Source organism: Perca flavescens, chromosome 21 (assembly GCF_004354835.1).
Source record: "Perca flavescens isolate YP-PL-M2 chromosome 21, PFLA_1.0, whole genome shotgun sequence".
NCBI lineage: Eukaryota > Metazoa > Chordata > Actinopteri > Perciformes > Percidae > Perca > Perca flavescens.
Window position 1 is genome coordinate 29,489,986 of NC_041351.1, and position 27,656 is coordinate 29,517,641.

Here is a 27,656-nt window from a genome sequence, read left to right on the forward strand (position 1 = left end):
TTTCTTATTTGGGCTCCAACAAGTCACAATATATGCTATATACGTTATAAAACATGACATTAATAAACATTATGCCCCTTTGACTTCTGAGTTTGACTGATTAAGGTTGATTAAGTGCCGTTTTAATTGAGGGTCGAAAAATGCTCACGCTTTAAAAAACAACTACGTTGACCAAGATGCTTTGCGCCGAAAAACACTTCCTAGTTACTTTGTCGGTTGGCTTCCTTTGCCTGTCAGCTGTGCAGTCTATAACAACAATAACTGCTACGAAGATATTCGTATTGCGACGTCAGTCGCTGAGGTTTGTAATTTTTGTTTCAAGATACAGTTCGTATATTCCCAGGAAAACCCAAATACTTCCGTAATTTAGGTTGGGCAACCATTTGATAGCCTAGAACGAACTTTTGACTCGCGTACACGATAACTCTTATTCAAAAATTGGCAAAACAAATGTTGCTTGCTTATTACCAAGATACATATCTTGTAAAATAAAACGCAATACCTTTTCTAAATTAATAGAAGCCATATTTTGATTCGGCAAACATAGGATTCCACCAAGCAGTGTTTATTTTATTACATGTTAATGTTATGCTTTTGCCAACTAGCTAGCTAGCTAACATAACAGGCAAATCAGTTCTTAAAGTTTGAATTTCCTCATCCTGATGCACTCTAAACTGCTCCTGTTTTGAGGGCGCTTGTAACAGTGCAGTACGTACTTGCCAGGTCAGTTCCAGTTGTTTAGATTTTCTAAGTGGAACCTGTACTTGTGGGTTGAGCATCTGTCCATCACAGTGACTCGGGACACTGTCAGTGCCTAACAAATCTTTAACTGATTAATCATCCACGTATTCCTAATCAGAAACTGTCCTGGAGTAGACTGGGTAAACCCAGTTTGGTCTGGTGATAGCCAGATTAGTCCTGTAGGCGAACCCAGTAATCGGGGAGCACTGACTCTGCCACACAAGAGTTTCATGCTTTTTGGCCCCACAAAGGCAGCTGATAACTGCTTTTTTACTTTGGTCCTTCTGCTTACTTCCACTTGATGGTAATGAGCTGCTAGTAGATCTCTGTACATGATTAAAACAGGAGGCCGGCAGAGAGAATCCCCTTTGAGGTGCAATTTTAACGTACTTGATGCAGGACAGATGGAACTATTAGAATGGTACTTTCTGTTTTCTGTCAAATTAATTTTCATTAGACACTGTGTATAGGGCTACAGCTAGAAATTGTTTTCTCATTATTACTACTACTACTACTACTACTACTACTACTAATAATAATAATAATAATAATAATACATTTTATTTATATAGCATTTTAAATGGTACTTAAAGATACTTTACAGCAAAACCAGCACATTTAGCACATTCAAATTTATATTGAATAATCTGATGATTGTTTTCTGGATTTTGGATTCATTTATTGAAACTTTGCTCTACAAATAGTTATAAAATTGTGAGAAATGGCCATCATGAATAACTAAAGCCCAAGGGGATGTCATTAAATGTGTTTTTTAGTCCAACCAACAGTCCAAAACCCAACGTTATTCAGTTTATAATCACATCAGTCAAAAAAAGCACTAAATCCTCACAATTAAGAAGTTACTAGGGACTGTTTGGCTTTTAAAAAAACGACTTAAAGGATTAATCAATTATTAAAATAGTAAATTTTCTGCTGATCAAATAATCATCTAATCATTTTATCACTAGTCTGCAAATTCAATCTTTTCTTCTCCAGTCAACAGGACAAGTCCCAGAGGAAAGAAGGAAGACTTGAAGAGAGCATTGTTCATCTCAGATGAAAAGGAGAGACAGGTGATGCACAATGGAGGATTTCAGGCAGGTGTACCTGCGTCTGTGTAAGGAGGGCGGTGCGGAGCCTCAAGAGAGTGTTGTGGCTCAGCTCCAGGAGAGCAGGGCTGCTCAGGGCTCTAGACTGGACCTGAGTGGACACAGCCTGTCTGCAGATACCTGCTCTGTGCTGGCCAGGGCCTTCCAAAATGATACCGGGTTTACAGAGGTGGTGCTCAGTGACTGCATGCTCAGCGAGGAAGGTGTGTATATTGTGTAAGTCTTGAGATTGACACACAGCCTATATGTACAGTAGTTTGGTTTATTACATTGTAAGTTTCTTGCTATAAGAGCAAGAGTCAATTAGCATGCATATACTGTAAATGCAAACACATGCTTGTAAATAAATTTGCATCTTTTGATTTTCCATAATGGATAACTGTCACTGATGCAGTGGTATGCACATTTACTCTGGGTTACTTTGCAATGTGGTTGTTAATACTACTGCATGTGACTGTTCACTGAAACCTGCCTGAGTCTGCCAACTCATCCAATGCATTTTAATTAGTCTGACTTAAAAAAAACCGTTTATTAATTTATTATTACATTTATTTATTTATATATATATATATATATATATATATATATATATATATTTACTAATCAAATTCCAAGACCAAAACCAACAATGTGTCTCTCAATATTATCTGATTTCCATACCCTGTCTGTTGCTCACCCATTGGATCTTATAAAGAAAATTACAAATATATAGTTTACTTTTTATGAAAAGCCTAAAACAACTGACCACTGTAGTTTTTAACAAACACTGCTCAAACAGGAGGAAATTGTGCAAATGTCTGGGACTATTTTCAGTGGCGGATTAATCCAAATTAGAACAAATCACTAGTGCAACAGTGTGGCTCATTGATGTGTTTTTAATAGTTTTTGGACAACAATGGAGCTCTATGGCACAGAGGAATAATCATTGTTGGTTTGTCTGTACATGGGATTTGATGAAATAAGTTAACATCATGTATGAGAGTGTCTGGTTTTATGCTTGTATGTGACTCTCAGGTGCCAAAGTACTTCTGACTGGACTGTTTGGCAACACAACTGTAAAAGTCCTGGATCTGAAGGTAACACCTGCCAAATTAGACTGTCTGCACTCTCAGACCCTAATGGATTTTAAGTGTTTGGATAGTCTGTTGATGGAAAATATTGTTCACAGGGAAATAACCTGAGATCGACAGGGGCAGAGATGTTGGGAAAGCTGTTGGCACGTAACAATACTCTGCGTAGGTGAGAACAATGCTCTTCACGTGAGAATATATTTTCTGTCGCTGAACACCAGACATGTGGTTTTTAAGTGTGAAACAATTGTCATAATGGCACCTGGATGCTGCTGGATCTTACTCTTTAACAGGAAGGTGGACCTCCTTAGAAATCCTTTCCATAATGTTGTCAGACATTTAGAATATTAATCTGAGCCTGTCAGTGGCAGAACAAGCCCTTTTGTTATACGTACTGTAAATACAAGCTGCACAATTGCCCTATTAAGTTACATTGTAGCTTGTTTCACTGACTGCCGACTGCAGCAATCTCCCTTATTACTAGACCAATGTCAAAGATTGTTGTTCCCATCAGTCACTTAGACACAAAACATAGGAAAATAGGGTTCAGATAAAAAAAAGAAGGTAGTTACCCTTTAACCCTTGTGTTGTCTTCCTGTCAACCTTGAAAAAAACTTTTTTTCAATGTTTTAAATTGTTACATTTTTCTTCTACACATTTTCAGTGCTTATTTCTACATCCCATATTTTCTGATATAAAACAAAAATTGAAAATGGGTCAATTTGACCCGAAGTCAACACAAGGGTTAAGAACTGAAGAATGTCAGTTCTGCTTGTACATGTCACATCACAAGTCCTTATTTGAGCTCCCATGAGTGGTCTAACCATGGCTGTTGAACCGTTAGGGGGCCCTTGGTAAAACCTTGCTGTTGAGCACCCTGACTTGTTATTGTTCAAGTGAATGCTTTTATGCCAGTGGCTCACAGCTTGGACATATATAACAACATATATACTTATCAAAGTTGACTGCTACCGCATATTATTAGAATCAACTAATAACTTACGTATTTATCTTCCTAGAAAGGATTTTTGATCAGGACATAAACTTGAAAACAAACATAACCCCACACTGCTGCAACAGAGAATGATGTCCCCATGAACACATAATGCTTACAACCTGTGAATACTGTTTGCAGGCTGGTGTTGGAGTGGAACGCTTTGGGAGTGTGGGACGAAGCCTTTTCACTCTTTTGTGATGGTTTGGCGTCCAACAGCGTGCTGACACAGCTGGACCTGCGCAACAATCAGATCAACCACCACGGAGCGTCTGAGCTCGCTCTGGCTCTTAAACGCAACACCACTGTGCAGGTGCTAGGTGAGACGCAATACAAACAAATATGACCACTTCACCCCTATACCGACGCCGATATTTTGCCTCCTGATTGGGTCATGACGTCTCCTTCTCTGAGACTAAGCAACTATTGTTTCCATGGCAACTACCAGCAACGGGCGCAGTATACACACTGCCTCCTGTTTACCCCGGCAAGCGCACGCCCAGTTTACAAGAATGTTCTTGTGATATTTTGGTTTGAGCGTGTTAGTTTAAACGGAGATTAGTTCTTCTACTAGTGCTAAAAACACTTGAGTGCACGGAGTTCGCTTTTGGCTCAAAACTCTTCAAAACCAAAACGTAGCGGTGGAGATGTAGCCTAAATATATAATAATCTGTTGAAAATTATTTGACAAAATCCCTGCTTCAAGGTTTTCCCTTTGTTTTCTTGTCAGAACATCTTTTCAGCTGAGGTCCCAGTGGTGGGACATGCTCTGTACAGGGAGATCCCACATATTTTACTGTGAAATAATTCAGGTTGGCTGTGCTTAGGGCTTAGCAATTTCAAGAAAATGTGTAACCGCATTGCCAGACCTATCTTCCCAGCGCTGTGTCAGTGCTGGAGTATGGTCTGGCTACACCGCTCTATCCTGGGTTAGGTTAAAAAAAGAAAAAAAAGATCTGGCTTGTTTGTATTTCTTTTAACCAATCACAACCGTCCTGGGCGGCGCTAAGCCCAGGATGTGGTAACAGTGCCCTTGCAAAATACAAAGTGGAGATAGCGCAGGGGGAGGGACATCCGGCACATTAGAGACACGCTGGATGACAGCTTTATCCCAGCAGTCTACATCCGTTGAGATAGACTACACCAAGCATAATCACAGATTGTTTCTGCATGCAATTAAACTGATCATAAGTTGCGTGTAGTTGAGGTCCTAAAAGAGTTCTTTTATACAAAAAAGTCAACAATAAATTAATCTAGTTTAATTAAATAGAGGTAGTCTGTACAGATTTTTTTTGGTGGTTAACAAACATGCAGAATGATCAATCTAATTCACAAGTTGGAGGGGTGAAGAACAGGTTCTTGCTGTATTCTGGTGTATATCGCTTGACTGACTAATGGTCCACTTTGGCTGTTCTCACTGACTGTATTTACAGATCTGAGGTGGAACAACATTGGTCTGCTGGGTGGCAGGACTTTGTTGGAGGCTCTGCAGAAGAACCATAGCATAGTGCAGCTGGAGATGGCAGGGAACAACATACCTAGTGACACACTCAAAGCACTTGGTAAGGTGTGTGTGTGTGTGTGTGTGTGTGTGTGTGTGTGTGTGTGTGTGTGTGTGTGTGTGTGTGTGTGTGTGTGTGTGTGTGTGTGTGTGTGTGTGTGTGTGTGTGTGTGTGTGTGTGTGTGTGTGTGTGTGTGTGTGTGTGTGTGTGTGTGTGTGTGCGCGTGTGCGTGTGTGGTACATGGTTAAGCATGCGTGTTGGTACAATTTACCCTAGTTTTTTTCTACACTGAATTACTCATTGCTTGTAATAAGCTAAACATGCAGCTGCATCCTGTCAGCCTCCTTAAAGGGACAGTTCATCAAAATTACTGTTTTATACCAAACTAGAATAAGGAAAAATGAAAATGTTATCACCTAACCTTGACTCCAGAAAATGAAGCCAAAAGACAACTAAATGTGGTAGGAGTCATGCAAATTGTATTATTTGTTAAAAAGAATAGATTCTAAGTAATGTTATCAAAACAGATGCAATCACTTTTCATTGGATACAAGCTTGTATAATACATATAAACTGAGTTATTGGATATGAGATCACATTGTTCAGTTTCAACTTGATATTACAATATACAGGGCTTTTCTTGGCACAAATTTGATCACATCCTTCAGTATACGTATAAGACATACACCATGAGGACAGCTGCTGGTGGGATAGATTTTTTGGGATATATATTCAGAGGAATTAATATTTACTGCAATAAGTGCCATCCGTGATTGTTACTCTTACACAGGGGCAACCGCTCTCCTGCTCTCCCTCTGACATATTAGATAGAGAGTCAGCCAAAGGCGGGAGTTTATATATTTTTAGTGGGTCTAAAATTGTCCATGCTCGAACACTATTGCTTCAATTTGAATAATTTTACACAATTTTAAAGCTACTCTTCCTGGAGTCCACTCAAAACATAAAACATGACAGAAACAGATATGACATTTCCAGACAAAACAACCACATGCAATAAAAATAAGAAAAGTATAGCTAGTAATATTCTTTCTCGCAAACATATAACTATACATATTCCTCTTCATATATATGACACTAAATTCATAGGCACTGAATATGTGTATAAATGTAAATATTCCTATACATAAAAAGTACATAATGTAGTTACAAAATATGGTTACAGGCATAGGGCCATTAGACCCTCCTCCAAAGCGCGCTGAATCAGGGTCTGCCTACCCCACACATCATTCTGGGATGGGAAGAAAACCTGCTCTGCTTTATTGGCATTTCTTTAAACCAATCAGAATCATCATGGGCGGCGCTAAGCTCCGCACAGAGCCGCTGTAAAATAGTCATGCAACAGAAAACTCTGATTGGACAGATAGTCTAGCTAGCTGTCTGGATTTAGCCTGCAGAGATCTGAGGAGTAGTTAACCATAGTCTTCAGAAATCCAGCACTGGAGCAATCCCAGAAGTGGACCACGAAGGATTTCGACTGGATGTCAGCTGATTTGAATGTGGTACGGATTATCACCCAGTGATACCTGTTCACATGCATCCTCTGCTCCGGACCCATTTTTTCTCTTTCTTCACTTATTATCCCTCTGCTCCTGTTGTTTAACCCTTTCAGAGCAGACCACAGGACACAACTCGGACAGACAGTCCACCCTGAGAGAGAGCCGCAGTAGGACCCAGGTCCTCAGCAAGGAGATTCAGACACTAAAAGAGGAGAAGGGCCGGCAGGTACCTCTCACCCCCTTACACCAAAGAATAAAATAATTCCATAGGTGTAGATTACAATTTATAAGTTTTACGGGAGGTAGATTTGCCTGCTAATACCTGCAAAACTAATGGCATGACTTCAGACTCGACTTGAGATACGAAACTCGTGTTGTTATTTTCAGGAAACGCCTGATGAATGTTATTCCCCTCCCTGCGTAACCTATATAACCTACCTACGTAACACAAAATACAGTACGTTACGTATCTGCTGCGCACGGCCACACGTGAGAGAGGACAACAAACAGCTGCCTTCCCTTTCATCATAAATTTTGACTTAAAAAATTTCATACAAGGCCAAAACAAAAGAAGAGCTGAATGCAAATATGTGGACTCTAGCTCAAAGACTTGAGACATGACTTGGACTTGAGCACAGATACTTTTGAGCATCTCTGGTTCAAGTCTTAAAACATCCAGAGAAATGACAGCATAGTTTAGCTGGACTGACATGAGTTGAAGCTAAGCGCAGTCACCATGCGCCAATGAAGCAAACCTGCATTTAAAGATCAACTTTTTTGATACACATAAAAGTTTGGTGGGGTTAACACTTTAAATTCTAAGTATTATTATTATTACGTTTTACAGATTTTGGATAAAGTCTGTGTTGGTGACTGTGGATGTTCCTCCTCTCTTTTAGTACCTTAGCCTGATGAATACCATAGATAGGCAGAGGGAGGAGATGGGACGCTCCAACGGGTGAGTGAAGGGTGTCATTACCCATAACCATAGTTTTATAACAAAGAGGCACATCTCCATATCATTTATATTTGCACTGGAAAGGAAATAAACCCAGGAAGAATATTGGTAATATGTTCAACAGTTACTCTGCATCTTCCTCAATTAATCACATTTTGTATCCATAACCTCATGGCAATGGCCTCTTTGCCTATTTTCCTGTTTGATTAGGTCCACCTCTATTCAGATAGGCCAACTCCAGGAAGCTCTGAATGAGAGGAAGTCAGCTGTCAACTCCCTCACTGCGAAGTAAGAATTTCATTTTCCTTTATTCAATTATTCACAATAAGAAGGAGGGCACAGTCTGTGCGTAGGTGTTGTGTGTAATATAAGTTACATAATTTAGTTAGATATTTTTCAGTCAAGCACAAAGTAGTATGAAGGACTGCAGTAAGAATTACACAGTATCGGTGTATGATCATTTTAGGACGAGGGGAGAACATTTTGGCTTTTCCAACTAATAAAAAAAAAAAAGACACAGGTCGCGCCATCCAACGCTAACACTGAACTGCCGGCTGCAGACGTGTGTCTCGGACGAGCAAGCAAGAGAGTAAGCACGGCGGTGCTTTGAATGACAGAAATAAAAGCTTATTTTCTGTACCTGTAACAATTCAAAATTTTGCTACAAAATTAACTGTCTCAGAAATAATTGCGATTAACAATATAATTGTATCTTTCAGTCAAAAACATATTTATTCATGGATTACCCTTTTAAACACATTAAAGTTTTGAATGAATACCAGGATACATCTTTTGATTACATCACTGTCATGTGACCCAGATAATAACACAGGTACACAGCCTATGAAGTAAACATCCATCCATCCATCTTCGTCTGCTTATCCGGTATCGGGTCGCGGGGGCAGCTCCAGCAGGGGACCCCAAACTTCCCTTTCCCGAGCAACATTAACCAGTTCCGACTGGGGGATCCCGAGGCGTTCCCAGGCCAGGTTGGAGACATAATCCCTCCACCTAGTCTGGGTCTTCCCCGAGGCCTCCTCCCAGCTGGACGTGCCTGGAACACCTCCCTAGGGAGGCGCCCAGGGGGCATCCTTACCAGATGCCCAAACCACCTCAACTGGCTCCTTTTGACGCGAAGGAGCAGCGGCTCTACTCCGAGCTCCTCACGGATGATTGAGCTTCTCACCCTATCTCTAAGGGAGACGCCAGCCACCCTCCTGAGGAAACCCATTTTGGCAGCTTGTACCCTGGATCTCGTTCTTTCGGTCATGACCCAGCCTTCATGACCATAGGTGAGGGTAGGAACGAAAACTGACCGGTAGATCGAAAGCTTTGCCTTCTGGCTCAGCTCTCTTTTTGTCCCAACGGTGCGATAAATTGAATGTAATACTGCACCCGCTGCGCCGATTCTCCGACCAATATCCCGCTCCATTGTCCCCTCACTCGCGAACAAAACCCCAAGGTACTTGAACTCCTTCACTTGGGGTAAGGACTCATTCCCTACCTGGAGTAGGCACTCCATCGGTTTCCTACTGAGAACCATGGCCTCAGATTTAGAGGTGCTGATCCTCATCCCAACCGCTTCACACTCGGCTGCGAACCGATCCAGTGAGTGCTGAAGGTCACAGGCCGATGATGCCATCAGGACCACATCATCTCCAAAGAGCAGCGATGAGATCCCCAGCCCACCGAACCGCAACCCCTCCCCACCCCGACTACGTCTTGATATCCTGTCCATAAATGTTACAAACAGGATTGGTGACAAAGCGCAGCCCTGGCGGAGGCCAACCCTCACTTGAAACGAGTCCGACTTACTGCCGAGAACCCGGACACAGCTCTCACTTTGGTCGTACAGCGATTGGATGGCCCTGAAAAGACACCCCCTCACCCCATACTCCCGCAGCACCTCCCACAGTATCTCCCGGGGGACCCGGTCATACGCCTTTTCCAGATCCACAAAACACATGTAGAGCGGTTGGGCATACTCCCAGGCTCCCTCCAGGATCCTTGCGAGAGTGAAGAGCTGGTCCGTTGTTCCCCGACCAGGACGGAATCCGCATTGTTCCTCTTCAATCCAAGGTTTGACTATCGGCCGAACCCTCCGTTCCAGCACCTTGGAGTAGACTTTACCAGGGAGGCTGAGAAGTGTGATACCCCTGTAATTTGCACACACCGTCTGGTCCCCCTTTTTAAAAAGGGGAACCACCACCCCAGTCTGCCACTCCCTTGGCACTCTCCCAGACTTCCACGCAATGTTGAAGAGGCGTGTCAACCAGGACAGCCCCTCCACACCCAGAGCCTTGAGCATTTCTGGACGAATCTCATCAATCCCAGGGGCTTTGCCACTATGGAGTTGTTTGACTACATCAGTGACTTCCTGCCTCTAACATAGAGGGCGTATTAGTCGGATTCAGGAGTTCCTCAAAGTGCTCCTTCCACCGCCCTATTACCTCCTCAGTTGAGGTCGACAGTGTCCCATCCTTACTGTACACAGCGTGGATGGTTCCCCGCTTCCCCGCTTCCCCCTCCTTAGGTGGCGAACAGTTTTCCAGAAGCACCTTGGTGCCGACCGAAAGTCCTTCTCCATGTCTTCTCCGAACTTCTCCCACACCGGCTGCTTTGCCTCTTTCACGGCAGAGGCGGTACCCTGCAACTGCCTCCGGAGTCCTCTGGGATAACATATCCCGGAAAGACTCCTTCTTCAGTCGGACGGTTTCCCTGACCACCGGTGTCCACCACGGTGTTCGTGGGTTACCGCCCCTTGAGGCACCTAAGACCCTAAGACCACAGCTCCTCGCCGCAGCTTCAGCAATGGAAACTTTGAAAATTGTCCACTCGGGTTCAATGCCCCCAGCCTCCACAGGGATGCACGAAAAGCTCCGCCGGAGGTGTGAGTTGAAAGTCTGTCGGACAGGGGCCTCCTCCAGACGTTCCCAATTTACCCGCACTACCCGTTTGGGCTTACCAGGTCTGTCCAGAGTCTTCCCCCACCCCCTGACCCAACTCACCACCAGATGGTGATCAGTTGACAGCTCCGCCCCTCTATTCACCCGAGTGTCCAAAACATACGGCCTCAGATCAGATGAAACGATTATAAAATCGATCATTGACCTTTGGCCTAGGGTGCTCTGGTACCAAGTACACTTATGAGCATCCCTATGTTCGAACATGGTGTTTGTTATAGACAATCCATGACTAGCACAGAAGTCCAACAACAAACAACCACTCTGGTTTAGATCAGGGAGGCCATTCCTCCCAATCACGCCTCTCCATGTGTCTCCATCATTGCCCACGTGCGCATTGAAGTCCCCCAGCAGAACAATGGAGTCCCCCACTGGAGCCCCATGCAGGACTCCAGTCAAGGTCTCCAAGAAGGCCAAATACTCCGAACTCTTGTTTGGTGCATATGCACAAACAACAGTCAGAGTTTTCCCCCCCACAACCCGCAGGCGTAGGGAGGCGACCCTCTCGTCCACCGGGGTAAACTCCAACGTAGCGACGCTCAGCCGGGGGCTTGTGAGTATACAAATTTGGCCTATGTAAACTAAATCAACAATTACCAGTCATACCCCTTAGGACCTTAGCTAATATTGGCAATTAATTGCAGTCAAACAAAGAAACCGCGATTATGTAAAAATTTAGACAATTAGACAGTTATGTAATAATTGTTACAGGCCTAGGCACAGTGAGACAAAATCTATTTTTCTTTTTTTTTTCAAGTGTGTTTTTGAAATGAAAGGGGCAGGTACACTGATCTGCGTTTACCCCAGCGACCACCAGCAGCCCTCATCCTGTCATGTAACTTTATACGTCAGCAGACTATTTTACATAGTCTTCACAGGTCTTTAGACCGGGGTGGAAACCTACACACAACATTGGACTTCTAAAGAAACCTTCTACTGGCCTGACAAGCCAGACCCACATCCAGATGTTCTGGTCTGAGTCTGGGAACTCACCATTGGCAGGACTCAATCCAAGGGGCGGGATAAACAGTTGTCTTTCAAATTCCCTCTGCACTCATAGCCAACCAGAGCAACACTAGTTGATAGATTCAACTTTTGCCGTATCCGGTCGGGAAAACTCAGATTCCTTTTTTAAGAATGACTTCTGTGTTTAACTCCAAGTCTTCCAGAGTCACAGCTAAAGCCGATTCCAAAGACCGCTGTTCGCCAGCAGCAGCAGCAGCCATCTTCTTTGTTTTCAAATAGCAGGGAATTCACACAGAACCGTCGCAACTCTGCCATCCTTATGTTAAGCCTGCCCACCAACACTATACACGATGTGATTGGCCTGATCAGAATTTGTTTTTTCCAGCTTGCAAGCCAACAGAGCTAGACGGCCCTGGCGGCAAATTACAATTGCTGCTGCTAGGGTGCGTCTAGATTTCTAGGCTAACCTTCTACAGTAGTTCTTTCAAAATAGATCTGGGGACTGAAAGATCCAGAACACAAAGTGTCAGGTTGTCTGGGACAGGTCTGCTTTCTGTCCACAGATTCAGAACTAAACAGAGAGAAGCAGCGTTCAGTTTTTATGCTCCACATATCTGGAACAATCTCCCAGAAAACTGCAGGTTTGCTGCAACTCTGAAGACCTTTCTTTTTGATGCTGCCTTTCTTTAAATAACTGTTCATTTCTTGTAATGCACTGTAACTTTTATTCTCATGTTTTATCTGTTTTTATATTTTTTATTGTTTTTACCTGCTGTAATATGTAAAACACTTTGAATTGCCCTATTGCTGAAATGTGCTATATAAATAAAGCTGCCTTGCCTGAAGAAGCACATGCAGTAACTCTGATTACGCAGTGTGATTTCTGTGCAGACTTCAGATGACCGAGGCTGCCCTCGCCCTCTCGGAGCAGAAAAACCACAACATGGGAGAGCTGCTGACACGAGTGAAGGCTGAGAAAGAAGAACAAAGGGAACGACAGAGCAGAGAGAGGAAGAAGGAGCAAGAGGTACGGACAGATGAGGAGAGACAACACTGCAAAACAAGTCATTTCACATCAAATGTGATTCGTAGGGCTACCCCCTCCTAGTGGTCAATTATCGTCGTCTTGGTCTATGTCGAGTTAGATTTCTTTAGTCGATCAGTAATTTAAAAAAATATTTTTTTAATGCTAAATGACTTATTTTCAAGAAACGCATGAGTATATCTCTGGGAAACACAAGACTTGACATGGTGCTTTTGCGTCATGGTTCGTGATGAAGTTTTATGGATCTGTCGATCAACTCAACTAATTGATTAGTCTTCAACCTTTTTTGGGCAAGGGACCCCTTAGCTGAAAGAGAGACCGAGTATGGACTTCCTACCACATATACTGTATACAATTGAGTTGCTTATTAAACTGGGCTGAATGGATGAAAATAAATGTATATTATATACATCATGTTTTAACGTTAAACATACACAGTAAATCCTTAAAGGTCCAATATGTAATATTTGTACTGTAATAAATCCAAAAATGACACCAATGCCTCATCAGATATTAAGGAAACATGTTAAACTGAAATACTATCTTTTCTGACAACAATGCTAATGTCAGTATTTTTTCTTTTTGAAATTTACATTCCGTGACGGAATTTATGTTTATGTTTTGGTCTATGTGTTGTTATCAACGGCCCAGTTTGACAGGCAGGCCGGGTTGCCAGATATACCTGTAAAAACGTAAACCCAGCGCGCTACAGCTGTAACGGTAGTACAGCCATGAAAGCAGCAAACAAACGAACAGGATCAACGGAGATAGATTCTACATGACATAAAAAAAAGAAAACAGCATGTTTCTAACAGTTGCGTGACCAGAGACGTAACAACCCCCTGGTAAATATTGGAGATGTATTTGAAAGATGGAGACAGCTTAGATCCCAAAAGGACGCAGAGTTGGCTTATTTTCTCCTGAACAGGTAAGCATTAGATTCAGGCTAATTTATCACAGCTACTAGGGACGGGCATTTTTTGTTATTTCAACATTTGTGTACTCACATTGAATTATATAGCTAGAGTACCCGAGTTGGTTACTCGCAAAAACAATTGAGACATAGCCAGTAAAGTGATCCCGACTGGTCCTGGCTAACGGCGCCATGCTAACTGTTAACGTTAGTACAGCTAGTTAGTACCGGGAGGACTAGGCAAGCAGCCCATAGCTGTTTACAGCGTGTAGTTCAGCAGCTGGAGCCGACAACCGTGAGTTATTTTAAGCCACGAGAGGGGGGCTGTAAATCGGAAAGAGAGGACTGTGAGTTTGCAGTGTGTTTAGCGATTGTTGCCATAATTCTAAGCCAATGAAGTGTGTTCCGTCGGCAAGGTAGTGGTATTTTTAGCGTTTTGTATTGTAATTCTAAGCCGAGGAAGCGTGCCTGACTGGCGTGTGGAGAGGACAGTGAGGTTGTTGTGTTTTTAGCGGTTCATACTGTAATTTTAAGCCGAAAAAGTGTGTCTGTCAGTTGGTTACAGAGCTCCGCGTGAGCACGGGCTTTTATGACTGTCAATATAGCCAGCATCTAACGTTAGCTACACCTGCGCCCATCTGTGGCCCATGGGCGTGCTGGTCTTACAGGGAGGTGTGTTCAGGTGCATTCTGGGAGTATTGCTATCTTGAGGCAGCGGGAAGTGATTGCACCAATGAGCAACAAAAACCTGGTCTAAAGTCAATAACGCAGCATTTCATTGTTATTTTAACAGAGCATTAGTAAAATGCTCCTAGGCTCGTGCACAGCGCACGCTCACTAATGCTTGTTACACACATATGCAGAAGATTACAAATAAAAATATTACGGTTCAAATCCTCCATCATAACAGCAATGCTCCAAGGCCCAAACACGCCTTACTTTTAAAGGGAATGGGAGATGATCTCTGATTGGTTGATTGCATGTTACGCCCAAAACACACCTCTGATTAATGAAGACACTAAGTACAACCCTTTAGAACCACGCGCCCAGCGTATGGACCCTTTTTTCCGCCGTTAATCTAGCAAAAGTGGATTTGTACACGCCCTAAACGCACCTGCACCAGCCACTTCACGCCGTGCGCTTAGATCGTTAAAATAGGACACAAAGTATTTAGTTTTTTTTCACAAATAGGCCAATTTATCTTTGCTATTAATATGTAGGGGTGGGAATCACCAGAGGCCTCACGATACGATATTATCCCGATACTTATGTCACGATACGATATTATTGCGATTTTAAAGATATTGCAATAGTCTGCGATATATTGCAATATATTACCTTTTTTCCAACTTCAGATTTTTCCCAATTTCAAATGATGTCCCGAAAGGACAATTTTGTCAACATCTGTTGTATCTAAAAATATACATTTCTCTGTTTGTTCATCACACTTCAGTTTTATTGGTGCAAAATGTGATTGTCAAGCAGACAAACTGACCAACACATATATCATAAAAGATCGATACTTGGCGTCTGTGTATCGATACAGTATTGCCAAGAAAAATATCGCGATACTATGCTGTATCGATTTTTTCCCCCACCCCTATTAATATGTTGGATTCATATAAAAGTATATTTTCAGACTTTGAAAAAAACTTATTTTTTAACCTAATTTAGCGGCCCTCTTGTACTAACTCTGAGGACCCCCTAGGGGCCATGGACCCCAGTTGAAAATCCCTGGATTAGTCAAATACAAATTTCTTTAATAAAGGACAGCTCTAGTGATTTGTACAGGAAACAAAGTTTAAAAAATTTCCATATGTGATTCAGCCTATAGCTAGCTCATGTGAGCCGACAAGTCTGATCTCCGATTACATGATTGGCCACCGCAGCGTGACGTGGGATTGAGATTCTCCAAATGTTGAGTGGGTCTCAACCTTTTGCTGCAGGTCCGCTGCAGGTTTTTTGCGTGTTCCCCCTGCCACAATAATAATAATAATAATAATGCATTTTATTTATATAGCGCTTTTTTAACACTCAAAGACACTTTACAAAGTTTTTAAAAGGAAATGTGAATGCCCACTAAAGGGTAAAAGGGCAGTGACAACACCACTGTCCTGAAAAGTGACATTATGAAATAAGTGTTACTGAAATAAATCCTAAAAAATATATAGAGTATATATTATTAAATACAAATCAACTATTAAATGCTATTCTACAATTACATTCACAAATTGACTCATTTTATATCTTTAATTCACATATGGACTTGTGCTGTGCGGCTGAAATCAAGTTTGCGATGCCAAGAAGAACATCTCTTTGTTAACAGTATACAGCCTTGCCATGGACAAATCATGTAGAATCCTCACTAACAGAAAAAGATCATGTCAAAGTTCAGTGTTCCAAAAAACTACAGTGACTGGTGTCTGTTTCCTACTACAGTCTGCTCGGTAATCTGAACAGTCAGTTCTGCTAAACAATAACGCAACAAGTTCACAAACACAGAATCATTTATGCTTTTTGAGATATTGCTCTCACTAATGAAAGTACCTCATGTGTTTCCATCCTGTAGGACAGTGCTCACAGAGAGGGCAAACTCCTCCGAGAGATCCAAAACCTGACAGAAACCAACGCCCAACTCATGAATAAAGTAAGAGCAATCTCTGTTCAGAACGGTGTACATTTATGTCTTGAGGATTTGCAAAAGAATGTAAATGCCAACGCTGAGCAACACACACACACACGCATTATGCGCAAGTTATTTATTATTAGATGTGAGCCTAACTGTCGTGTGTGTCTTAGGTGGAGGAGAAGGAGCGGAGGTGTAAGTCTCAGCAGCAGCAGATCTTTGAGCTGAAGCAGGAGCTGACCAATAGCACGGCAGAGCTCAAGCTGCAGCTCACACAGGCAGAAGGTAAAACACACACACACACACACACACACACACACACACACACACACGTTCCTATTTACAGATACATGAGATTATTTCACATAAAAGCCAGCAGAGATTTCCTATATGTCACCCTCTCTCAGACCGTCTGGAAATAGAGAAGCGAAGGTCCAAGCAAGCCCTGCAGGACATGGACAGTCTCCGCCAGAAAGAGGTGCTCTCAGGTTTCTTCTTCTTTATTTCATTTGTAAAGACGTACAGAACATGGATTTTCTGCTTTCGATCTGTTTTGCTGGAAACAGATATGATGTAGTCGCATGAGTGGTATCGCAGAAACAAAATAGTTAGGTGAATTATCGGTTTAAAAATAATCCATTCTGGGGGAAATAATTGATTTTAAAAATTGTCACAAAAAATCACGATACATGCGATTTTTGAATCCGATACTGTACTTAAGTACACATTTTGAGATACATCTACTTTACTTGAGTCTTTTCTTTTCATACCACTTTCTACTTCTACTCCGCTACATTTCAGAGAGAAATATTAGACTTTTTACTCCACTATGTTCAGCTGTTATAGGTTTAGTTACTAGTTACTTTACAGATTGAGATTTTTGCACACAGAACACATAAATTAAAATGACCTGACAATATAAAGGCCTACAAGTCCACTTAGCCGATTAAACACTTAGTTGGTTGACAAAACAGTTTGGATTGTTTCCAGTTTCTAAAATATGAGGATTTTTCTGCATTGAGTACTTTTACTTTTAATACTTTAAATACATTTTCCTGATAATACTTTGTAACATTTTCCCTACAGGACTTACTTGTAACAGAGTATTTTTACAGTTAGAAAACGATGAAATACTAAAAAGTTCAAATTTCTTCACAGGTGGAGCATATGACTCGTCATCTAGAAGAGAGCGAGAGGGCTCTGCAGGAACGCATCTTCAAGCTGGAGGGACAGCGGATACAACTGGAAGAGGTCGGAGTTTAGAGGGGCCGTGTTTAACAAGAGAAAAACACAATACAACACATACATTTAGGCAACAAAGTAACTGCTAATAACAGATCAGGTATTGTTATGGTCTGTTATTTTTAGGGCTGGGTATTGTTCAGAAATGTTCGATAACGGTACCGATACCATTACCATGACTTTGATACCGGTTCCTAAGCGATACTTTATTCAATACCAGTTTTATAAAACAAAAAGAAATGACAACATTACACATTACGGCTCACTGACTCTGATGAGATTTACTCCTTAGGTATTGAATTTGGGTATTGAATGACGAGACATTTTTCAATATGCGATACTGTAGAGCAGGGGTCTTCAGCGGTTTTTAAGCCAAGGACCCCTTAACTGAAAGAGAGACAGAGCAGGGACCCCCTACTACATATATTATATTAAATTAAGTTGCATATTAAACTGGGCCTACAATAACATGCAGGCCAAGGAGCAGGCCTAGAGCCTTTATACCTACCTTTTTTGCATAGAAAACTAATCCATTAAAATAGCCTAATAATTGTTGGCATGAGTTTATAAATCATGTTTTAATGTTAAATGTTAAACATACATGTGGAACAGTGAATCCTTATGATTAACTGTATCTGTGGATGGCCTTAGTGACTACCTTACCTATACGCCAGTAAGCCTTTAGCAGTGGGGAGTTATATTTGCTAATATTTTGTTGGATTCATGTTAAGACTTTTACATTTTTGAAAAGACTTTAAAACATTAAAGGAACACGCCGACTTATTGGGACTTTAGCTTATTCACCGTAACCCCCAGAGTAAGACAAGTCCATACATACCCTTCTCATCTCCGTGCGTGCTGTAACGCTGCCTGACGGCTCCAGCATTAGCTTAGCCTAGCACAGATCCTGCAGGTAACTGGTTCCAACTAGCCTACTGCTCCAAATTGTGACAAAAGTGACAAAATAACACCAACATGTTCCTATTTACATGTTGTGATTTGTAGAGTCACAGCATGTACAAAAAACAACGTAACATGAGACACAGCCATCTTCTAACCATAAACAAGCCAGGAACTATATTCTCAGACAGGCTTGCTGCGAGCATATCACTCCGCCAAAGTACTATATTCTTCCTCCTAAGAATATAGTTCCTGGTTTGTTTAGGGATAGAAGACGGCTGTGTCTCATGTTACGTTGTTTTTTGTACACGATGTGACTCTATAAATCACAACATGTAAATAGGAACATGTTGGTGTTATTTTGTCACTTATTGGGAGCAGTAGGATTACTGGAACCATTCACCTGCAGGATCTGTGCTGGCCTGATACCGCTGGAGCGGTCAGACAGCATTACAGCACGCACGGAGATGAGAAGGGTATGTATGGACTTGTCTAACACTGGGGGTTACGGTGAATAAGCTAAAGTCCCAATAAGTCGGCGTGTTCCTTTAACAATAATTTGGAGGCCCCCTTGCATTGACTCTGAGGACCCCCATTGGGTTCCCGGACCCCCGGTTGAAGATCCCTGCTTTTGATGCAATTCGGTTGGTGCCTAAAAAGTATTGAATTCGGTACCCAGCCCTAGTCATTTTATCTTTATTAGCTGAAAGCCAGATTTTCTACATTAAGCGGCTGTGTAGCAGCGGAGGCTATGCACATAGCCACAGTAGCTACTGTTTGTTTCGGGACTACAGTGGCTACGGAGATACCACGTGGAGACATCAAGAACTGTGATTGTATGGCTGAGCGGTATATCAGACGCATTGGTATACCGGTTTGAATTTCCTGTATGATATGAATTTTTAATATACCGCCATAACGGTGCATAGTTGAAACAATTGCTGTAACTCAGCAAAATATATAATATTGTTCGCTGCGTAGGGCAGGTTGTGAGTGTAGTGTATGGAGAGTGGACCAAGATTAACTGCATACCCTTCTTACTTACAGTATGGATATAACTTTTAACATAACAATTAATAACCCACAACTAACTTTCTTTAACAAGGCAAAGCACCATGGCGCACAACAATTTGTAACACTTAATTGTAAAAATTTACAAAATTACTCCGCAGAACGTCATTTTTTTATATTCATTATATTGTTCTCCTGACAGTATAGGCCACTGTAAATCTATAATAAGGCCCAGTCATGCAAAAACAAAAACGTGAAACCAACATAATCTTAAACAATACTGTGACACAAGGTTTTGCTCATGCCGCCCAGCACTATGTGACTGATGTTGTTTCTGATACAGTTGGAGATTGTTGATAGTAAAGAAAACGTTCCAGAAATTGAAGAAAGACGTTTTAAATTTTATTTTTATTTAGCCAGAAATGTCCCATTGTATTAAGCAATCACATCTAACAAAGACAAACGAGCTCACCACGATCACCACGATCCATGATAATGTACGGCACATCCATCTCCTGTTGTGAAAGCGCTGTCAGTGGTTGAAATCAGACACTGAAATATGAACGGTACCAGCATCAGACACTGACACCTACGTGAACTTTTATTTTCTTTACATAAAATCACTAATGGCAGCTGAGGTGTATTGCCAAAGACTGAGTGGGGCCTGTATTTACTGAAAGAGGAAGTTATTGCTTACCCTAACTGTATTTTTCCAGACAATTTGGTTATTCAAATCCACAAGGTGGCTTCTCTTTCCAAGCTGGGAATTTCCCACTTCTCAGGAAAAGCTGGGGTTGAATGTTATGACTATTGTGAAATGAATACAGTGTAGGTGGAGAGGTACAGTTGGTGGACAGGATAAGATTAACATCTTCCCAACCTACTGTCCTACAACACAGTAGCCCTGTATTTTGGGATCCTTTCTACAGAATGAAGTATTATTCCTCATTGTGATTTGGATCTTCAGGGACACCTTGAGCACAGTGTGTAGGAAGTACTGCTGGAATCTCCAGTCTACCTGTGCTCTTAATGTAATGCCATGTAATAATGTCCATGTGTTGTAGGAGCTGAGTAAAGCTAAAGCAGTGTGTGTGACGGAGAGGGCCCAGGCAGAGGAGGAACTGGGAAGAGTGCGAGCTCAAGCACGTCTGGAGGAGGTGAGTTTAAAAATGAGCATCATTGATCAGTTATTAAGATGTTACTACATTTATATTTATGATGTCTTTTTTTCCTAAGCGACGTACAAATGAGCTACAATCTAAGCCTCAATAGTGCCACAAGTAGGGATGGGGTTCCATTGCATTTCATCAAATTCAAATCCACTTATCAAATCCCTTTAAATCCCTCATTGAATTTTAATGGGATTTACTGAACAATATAACAATAGATTAATGTTGAATATATTTCATTATTTGTATTATACTGTACACTAGCACGTGAACTTGAAAGTCCTTGTTCAGACTAGATAACAGTCAGACAAAGTGTGTTTTTTATAAAAGAACCTGGAAAAGCAGAGGCAAATGATAAGTATGACTTATTAAAACTAATTTGTAGGTATTTGAGAAATTGCCTTACAGCATGCTTTTCTCCCCCACCCTCACATTTCATTGTTTTTAAAGTCAGTTGTTGTCACTTTCTGCTTTATTTCCTCTGAGCAGCAGGAGCTTGTGTCGGGCCTGGAGGAGAAGCTTCGCTCGGTGCGTTCCAACCTACAGGAGGTCCAGCTCCACTGCTCCCAGCAGAAACAGACCATCTCTGAGCTGCAGGCCAAGAACAGCCAGCAGGGCAGCGAGATAAACGCAATGCGGCGCAGGACGGAGGAGCTCCAGCAGGTCAGGAAGCCCTCCGGACCGCCGGAGGTTCCGACGGATGTCCCTCATTTTCGCCGGATGTCCCTCACTATCCGCTTTCTTTGTATTGGCGTTCTAAACTCCGGTGGATTTGTGAGGACTATAGTTAACTGCTCCTCAGATCTCTGCAGGGTAAATCCAGACAGCTAGCTAGACTATCTGTCCAATCTGAGTTTTCTGTTGCACGACTAAAACTACTTTAGAACGTACACATGTTCCACCAAAACAAGTTCCTTCCTGAGGCTATTTTGCAGAGGCACCGTCATTGCGCCTGGTGCTTAGCACCGCCCAAGACGATTGTGATTGGTTTAAAGAAATGCCAATAAACCAGAGCACGTTTGTGGAGTAGCCAGACCCTCCTTCGCAGCGCTGTGGAGGAAGGTCTTGCGATGAGAGACTACTGGTTACGCTACAGCTCCATCGACTCTGTGTCATGGTTCAAATGTCCACTATAGACCCAATGATATGGGATATTTTTAGGCTGATACCAATATTGATACTTGAGAGTTAAAAAAAAAAATCTGATGATTATATATCAGCCGATATTGGTTTACTACACTTATGCAACCCATTGTATATATAAAATATTTTGATAAGATTTAGCACCTACAATCAATATTTTTATAATAATGTATCAAATGAAAATGTAAAAACAATATGAAAATAGAAAGGTGCCTTGTGTAGTGATGAACCTACAGAGAGTTCTCGGCTGAAAGCTCTGAATATTGGACTTCCACAAACACCACTCCTAATTAAATGATAATGATAATGTTACTCTGTAACTACTGGATGTGTAACTAAGCAACTGTTTGGCTAAAAAAGTTCACCAAATCAACTCAAAAGGTGATATGTTAATGTTGTATTCACAACCTGTTTGCGCTGCCGACAGATCCTGGACACCCAAAATAACTCATTCCACTTTGCAGTGGTGGAATGTAAGTACTGTACTTAAGTATACATTTGAGGTACTTTCTACTTCTACTCCACTACATTTCAGAGAGAAATATTGTACTTTTTACTCCACCCCATTCATCTGACAGCTTTAGTTACTAGTCACTTTAAAAATTTAGATTTTTGCAAACAAAAAACTATTTTTATTATAAATTAAACTACCCAACAATATAAAGGCCTACAAGTCCACTTAGCTGATTAAACACTTAGTTGGTTGACAGAACAGTTTGGATCGTTTCCAGTTTCTATTGTTTTTCTGGATTGAATACTTTACATTTTCCTGATGATACTAACATACTTTTACTTAAGTAACATTTTCAATGCAGGACTTTTACTTTTAACAGAGTATTTTTACAGTGTGGTGTTAGCACTTTTACTCAAGTAAAGGATCAGGGGCCCGTTTCAGGGAAGAGGTTTAACAAACTCTGAGTCTAACAACCACAAACAAACTGGTCGGTGGAACTACTCATGTACACATACAGCAAATTTCAACATATATTTTGTTAAAAAAGCAACACGGCTGCTGCTGCAAAATAGCGAGAATTGGTGTGGGAGAAAATAGCTGCTCGAGTCAATGCGTAAGCTCTAATATAGTGTATTCATTTCATATTTAATCACAGGTAACCTATAATATTACTGGTGAAAACTGGAATGGTAGTAGGCTACACCTATAATTTAGGTGCAATGCTATGGTTGAAAAAGTAAACTACTATTAATCCCATTCTGAGGCTGCAGCACCATCATTAACAGAATTATGATTTACAATCATTTATTTATTTTTATGTCTCTTACTGGTTTATGTCCAGGGAACTCTACAAAAACGTTTAAAAAATGTTTCAGAGCGAGTCACACTCTTCTGACGGCGCTTTGCTACAGCGGCTTTACTAATATGTTCCGCATCACTGCCTTTTGCAAAAAAATAAACGTAATCTACTGGGATGTAAGAGCATGTCCACGATGGGTGACGTTAGTGATATGAGGACGGATAAGGTCATCTACATATCTGATAGACTGGGAAGAAAAACGATACCGCTCAAATAGGTAGTTATCTGGAAATGAAAATACATCTATAGCCGGGTTTTATAGTCTGCCTAACATGGTTAATAAACCAACCCTGTTTTTTTATTCATCCCGATAACAAACTGGTCTAAAATGCGCCTGATACAGACTGAATGAATGAATGAGGAAATGAATGAGCGCTGTGTCAGAGGGAGGAGACTGGGAGAAGAAAACCTGCTCCCGACCAGGTTAGGTTCACAGGCTCAGTTACCATAGTAACTGACTCTGAGGTTAAGTTACCATAGTAACTGACTCTGAGGTTGAGTCACCTCTGAAACAGAAAACCCAGAGTTTCCCTCATCTCAGGGTTAACAAACTCAGAGTGTTCACTAAACCTGCTTTCTGAAACGGGCCCCTGAATACTTCTTCCGCCACTGCCACTTTGCAACTCTATGATAGACTGCCAACTGTCTAAGGTTAACCGCATCTCTTACTCAATGCATGCTGGGATAAACCCCAACAGATACTCATGGCTGCTGTACAGTGGCCTCGTCCATCTGACGAGCCTCCAGAAGAGATAAATGATGGGGTTTATTTGTTTGTTGTCAGCCAAATGATGTGGGTGTTTAACAGGTGGCGTGTTGTTACAGGACCTGTCTGCTAAGGACCAGGAGAAGGTGGCTGAAGTAAGCCGGGTGAAGGTGGAACTGCAGGAGCAGATTGGACATTTGCAGGCAGAAAGAACGGCACAGGGAGGACTCAAAGAGAAGATCAGTGCTCTGGAGAGAGAGATTAAAGGTGCACCCCACTGTTTTTTTCTTATCACTTGACACAAGTCTTTATTTTCCTTTTGCAAAAGAGAGTACATTTTAACAAGTCAATTAGTTTCCTTTTTCAATCACAATGCAGTCTGCGAGGAGTACTGCTCGGTTGTGTAGAAAGGGTGTTACACGGCTAAGCTGACCTGGACTCTTATACTAAAGACACACAGTTACTAAAGGCTAACCTAGCTCGTAAAATGAATGGTATTGTCTCCTCTCCCTGCGTGTTGCGTTTAACGTGAGAATGAGACAGGATGAGTGTATACGTTCTTACCTAAGAGTGGTTGTGCTGTGTTAAACTGACTCACCCAGCCGCCGTGTTGTTTTGTGCTCCGTGCTAGCATCGGTCATCTGGAGGGACAGCCTGCTCGTGTGTTCCGAGCAGCTCCAGCGTCTTGTTGACTTCTCCGCCAGCCAGCTCCTTTTGTGTGTAGTTCAGGTTTTAAAAGGTGTATTTACAAAAGTAGTGTTGTGGGAAAACAAATGGTGTTCTCTGTGTGGTAGCGTGTCACGTGCAGCCATCCGCTTGAGACTCTCTACCTCTGCTTCCTCAATCAATTCCTCAATCAATCTCCACAGCTGCTGTTTGGCCTGGGTTAAATCAGCATCACACAAACACCCCCCACCATGTCATATATGTCATATCAGTTCTGACCCTTATTAAAACTAACCACATAACTTCCTGGAAGACATATACTGATATCATAACACTTTGGGCCCTATTTTAACAATCGTAAAGCGCCTGGTGCAGGTGCGTTTAGGGCGTGTCCAAATCCACTTTTGCTAGTTTGACAGCGGAAAAAAGGGTCCATACGCTGGGCGCATGGTCCTAAAGGGTTGTACTTAGTGTCTTCATTAATCAGAGGTGTGTTTTGGGCGTAACATGCAATCAACCAATCAGAGATCATCTCCCATTCCCTTTAAAAGCCAGGCGCGTTTGGACCTTGGCGCATTGCTATTATGATGGAGGATTTGCACCGTAATATATTTATTTGTAATCTTTTGCATGTGTGTGTGCTGCTGTGTGTCCCTGTGTGTGTGTAACAAGCATAGTGTGTGCGCGCTGTGCACGAGCCTAGGAGCATTTTACTAATGCTCTGTTAAAATAACAATGAAATGCTGCGTTATTGACTTTAGACCAGGTTTTTGTTGGTCAATGGCGCAATCACTTCCCGCTGACTCAAGATAGCAGTACGCCCAGAATGTACCTGAACACACCTCCCTGTAAGACCATGGGCCACAGATGGGTGCAGGTGCATTTCTTATTTAGACGACGTGGGCGCTGGACGGGAAACTGACAACTCCGTCGGTCTTAAACTAGCAAAGACACTTGCGTCGGGCTTTGCGCTGCACCGGGGGCAAGATAGGGCCCTTTGTTTGTGTCAGTAATCCCAGTTCAGATAAATTTTTCTTAAGAAATGTATTGATACCGTTAGCATCATGTTCCACAAGATATACAGCAAAAGGTTTCACATGTGTACCAACCTACTTGAAACAAAGTAGAACTACCCAGGTCAACCAGTAATCTGAACTGTTTGAGTCCTGTAATATTGACATATTTAAAAAAAATGAAATATTTTCTGTAGCGCTGTCTTTCATACCTTTCTCCCCCTGTGCTTGCTGGCCTGCAGTACTAAGCAGTAACCACAGAGAGGTGCTCCTGGACAAAGAGAGTGAGATGTCTTCCATGCTGGAGAAGCTGCGGCTGAAAGAGGCGGAGATCCAGAGGATGAGGGAAGACGAAGCCAACAGAGCCAGCTACCTGCAGAGCGCCATCCTCACCTACGTTCAGGGCTCGCCTCTGGGACACTACAGCAGTCCCAAAAAATGACCCACAGACCTCGACCCTCTCAGCTCTCGCACACTTCCTGCACAGGTCAGCACGGTCTGAAGAATAAAACAAAATCATGATTGTCTGGACCTGAAACATTTGGAAAACACAGGGAAATCAAGAGTGTATTCTGTGCTGGGCAATATGACTGTGATCTGTAATCATACCTAACACAGTGTGCATATCCAGTCAAGAAATGAAGGGTTTAAAAAGTTTGGGGAAAAAAAGCGACTGGCCTGACATCCATGACATTTGCAGGATATTCTTGGTCCCCAGAAGACAAAAATTACTTACAAGATATATTTTTGATGCATTTTTACACCTTAAGATGAATTTAGCACATTAATGCTCTTGAGGAGACAAATTATGCTCTTTCATCTATTGCTACCCTCGAAACAAACATCAAAAATAATAAAAGGGGTAAAAACAGTATCAGGGAACCATACATGCTAAGCATCTCAAAATGTCTACAATTGCACAGAGTGCTTTGGTCTTATTTTAAGAAAATATTTGATTTGAGACTAAACTGCTGTTGAAAGGACATTAAATCTGCTATGACCACAGCCCTGACTTAATGTTTAACATGTCCTTAGATGTTTGCCATTAAAATTCCCACTCTCGTGCATTTCGCTCTCCCATTAACTGAGATGTGCTGCGCTTAAAATGAACTGTACATTATCAGCATCATTTGTATCTGTTTTCGCTGTCCAACCCATCCGCTTGCACTCATTCTTTTTCTAATCCAGTCTAAATGAAACAAAAGCAGGGCACCATTGTTAGTGTTTGCATACAAAATGAGATTTGGTCCAAATATGTCTTAATATTGTATCGGTCGTACCGGACAGCTGCCCCTCTCCAGCTCAGATACAAAATAAAGTCTGCTGTTTTTACAAAATATTTTACGAGAAAGTGCTAATAAACTCTGGATGTATTTTTTTTTTTATAATACAAATTGCTGTTTTATATCTTGATATTTTGTTTCAGATATGTAATGGATACTTGTCATTTTATTTTTTCAGGCGTGTTTTTACCATTCTGCTGTTTTTGATTACATGTGTTTTTTTCTCAGTTAAATGTGGTAATTTCTAAAATAAATGTCTCATAAATTTTCTTAATGTGTGGATGATTTGATATGGAGTAGTCTATTATTTATTAATACACTTCACAAACACACAATACTGTAATGTTATCCGTGTTGGTGGGGTGGGGATGTATGAGGTCACTGGGTCTTAGAATTACAGCCAAAGATCCTTAACTGTCAAGATAGATCACATACACTTAAAGCCAATGAAAGTCAGTATGGAGGAACCTTCAGCATCATTCTCTCTGACATTCTTTTTTCATTTCATCGCATGTCATTATTAATAAAGAGTGTGGGTCTGGTAGTCCACCTATTGAAAGTGAAAACATTAATAAATACCCCACAAAATCCAGATAACAAACTATATGTTTCCCTAACTGCCATTTTAGGTCATTTGTATGTTTTTTGTAAGCATAAGTTTCTAACTACTGAGAATGCAATGACCACAAAGTAAGACATTTAAAAACACAATAAAGTGGAAAGTAAAATGGATTAGTAAGTAAAAAAGTTAAGTAAGTAAAATAAACACAATCCATAGGAATATAGTTCCATTACAGTTGTACAGT

General features: G+C 41.5%; 1 protein-coding gene across 2 annotated transcripts; it reads left to right on the top strand.

Annotated features, from left to right (window-relative positions):
* Window positions 1-198: 198 nt before the first annotated feature.
* Window positions 199-27,119, top strand: lrrc45 (leucine rich repeat containing 45). 2 transcript variants are annotated; one of them, XM_028567582.1, is made up of 18 exons: window positions 199-301; window positions 1,738-2,053; window positions 2,865-2,926; window positions 3,019-3,089; window positions 4,056-4,234; window positions 5,348-5,476; window positions 7,047-7,159; window positions 7,833-7,891; window positions 8,102-8,179; window positions 12,712-12,847; window positions 16,348-16,425; window positions 16,578-16,689; window positions 16,812-16,882; window positions 17,563-17,655; window positions 20,622-20,714; window positions 21,216-21,389; window positions 24,008-24,155; window positions 25,810-27,119. In XM_028567582.1, the coding sequence occupies exons 2-18, from the start codon at window positions 1,825-1,827 to the stop codon at window positions 26,007-26,009; spliced, it is 2,025 nt and encodes a 674-aa protein (XP_028423383.1). In that variant the 5' UTR covers window positions 199-301; window positions 1,738-1,824; the 3' UTR covers window positions 26,010-27,119. The 2 variants fall into 2 exon arrangements, with proteins under 2 accessions (XP_028423383.1, XP_028423384.1); XM_028567583.1 differs by lacking the exon at window positions 199-301 and having other exon boundaries at window positions 1,900-2,066.
* The last annotated feature ends 537 nt before the right edge of the window (window positions 27,120-27,656 follow it).

What these genes read in the sequence shown, in the direction of transcription:
- lrrc45 (XM_028567582.1), top strand. Translation starts at nt 1,825, where the DNA reads ATGGAGGATTTCAGGCAGGTGTACCTGCGTCTGTGTAAGGAGGGCGGT. An exon ending in GTCAACTCCCTCACTGCGAA is followed by an intron (nt 8,180 to 12,711) that starts GTAAGAATTTCA and finishes ATTTCTGTGCAG; the next exon opens with ACTTCAGATGACCGAGGCTG. An exon ending in GGACGGAGGAGCTCCAGCAG is followed by an intron (nt 21,390 to 24,007) that starts GTCAGGAAGCCC and finishes GTGTTGTTACAG; the next exon opens with GACCTGTCTGCTAAGGACCA.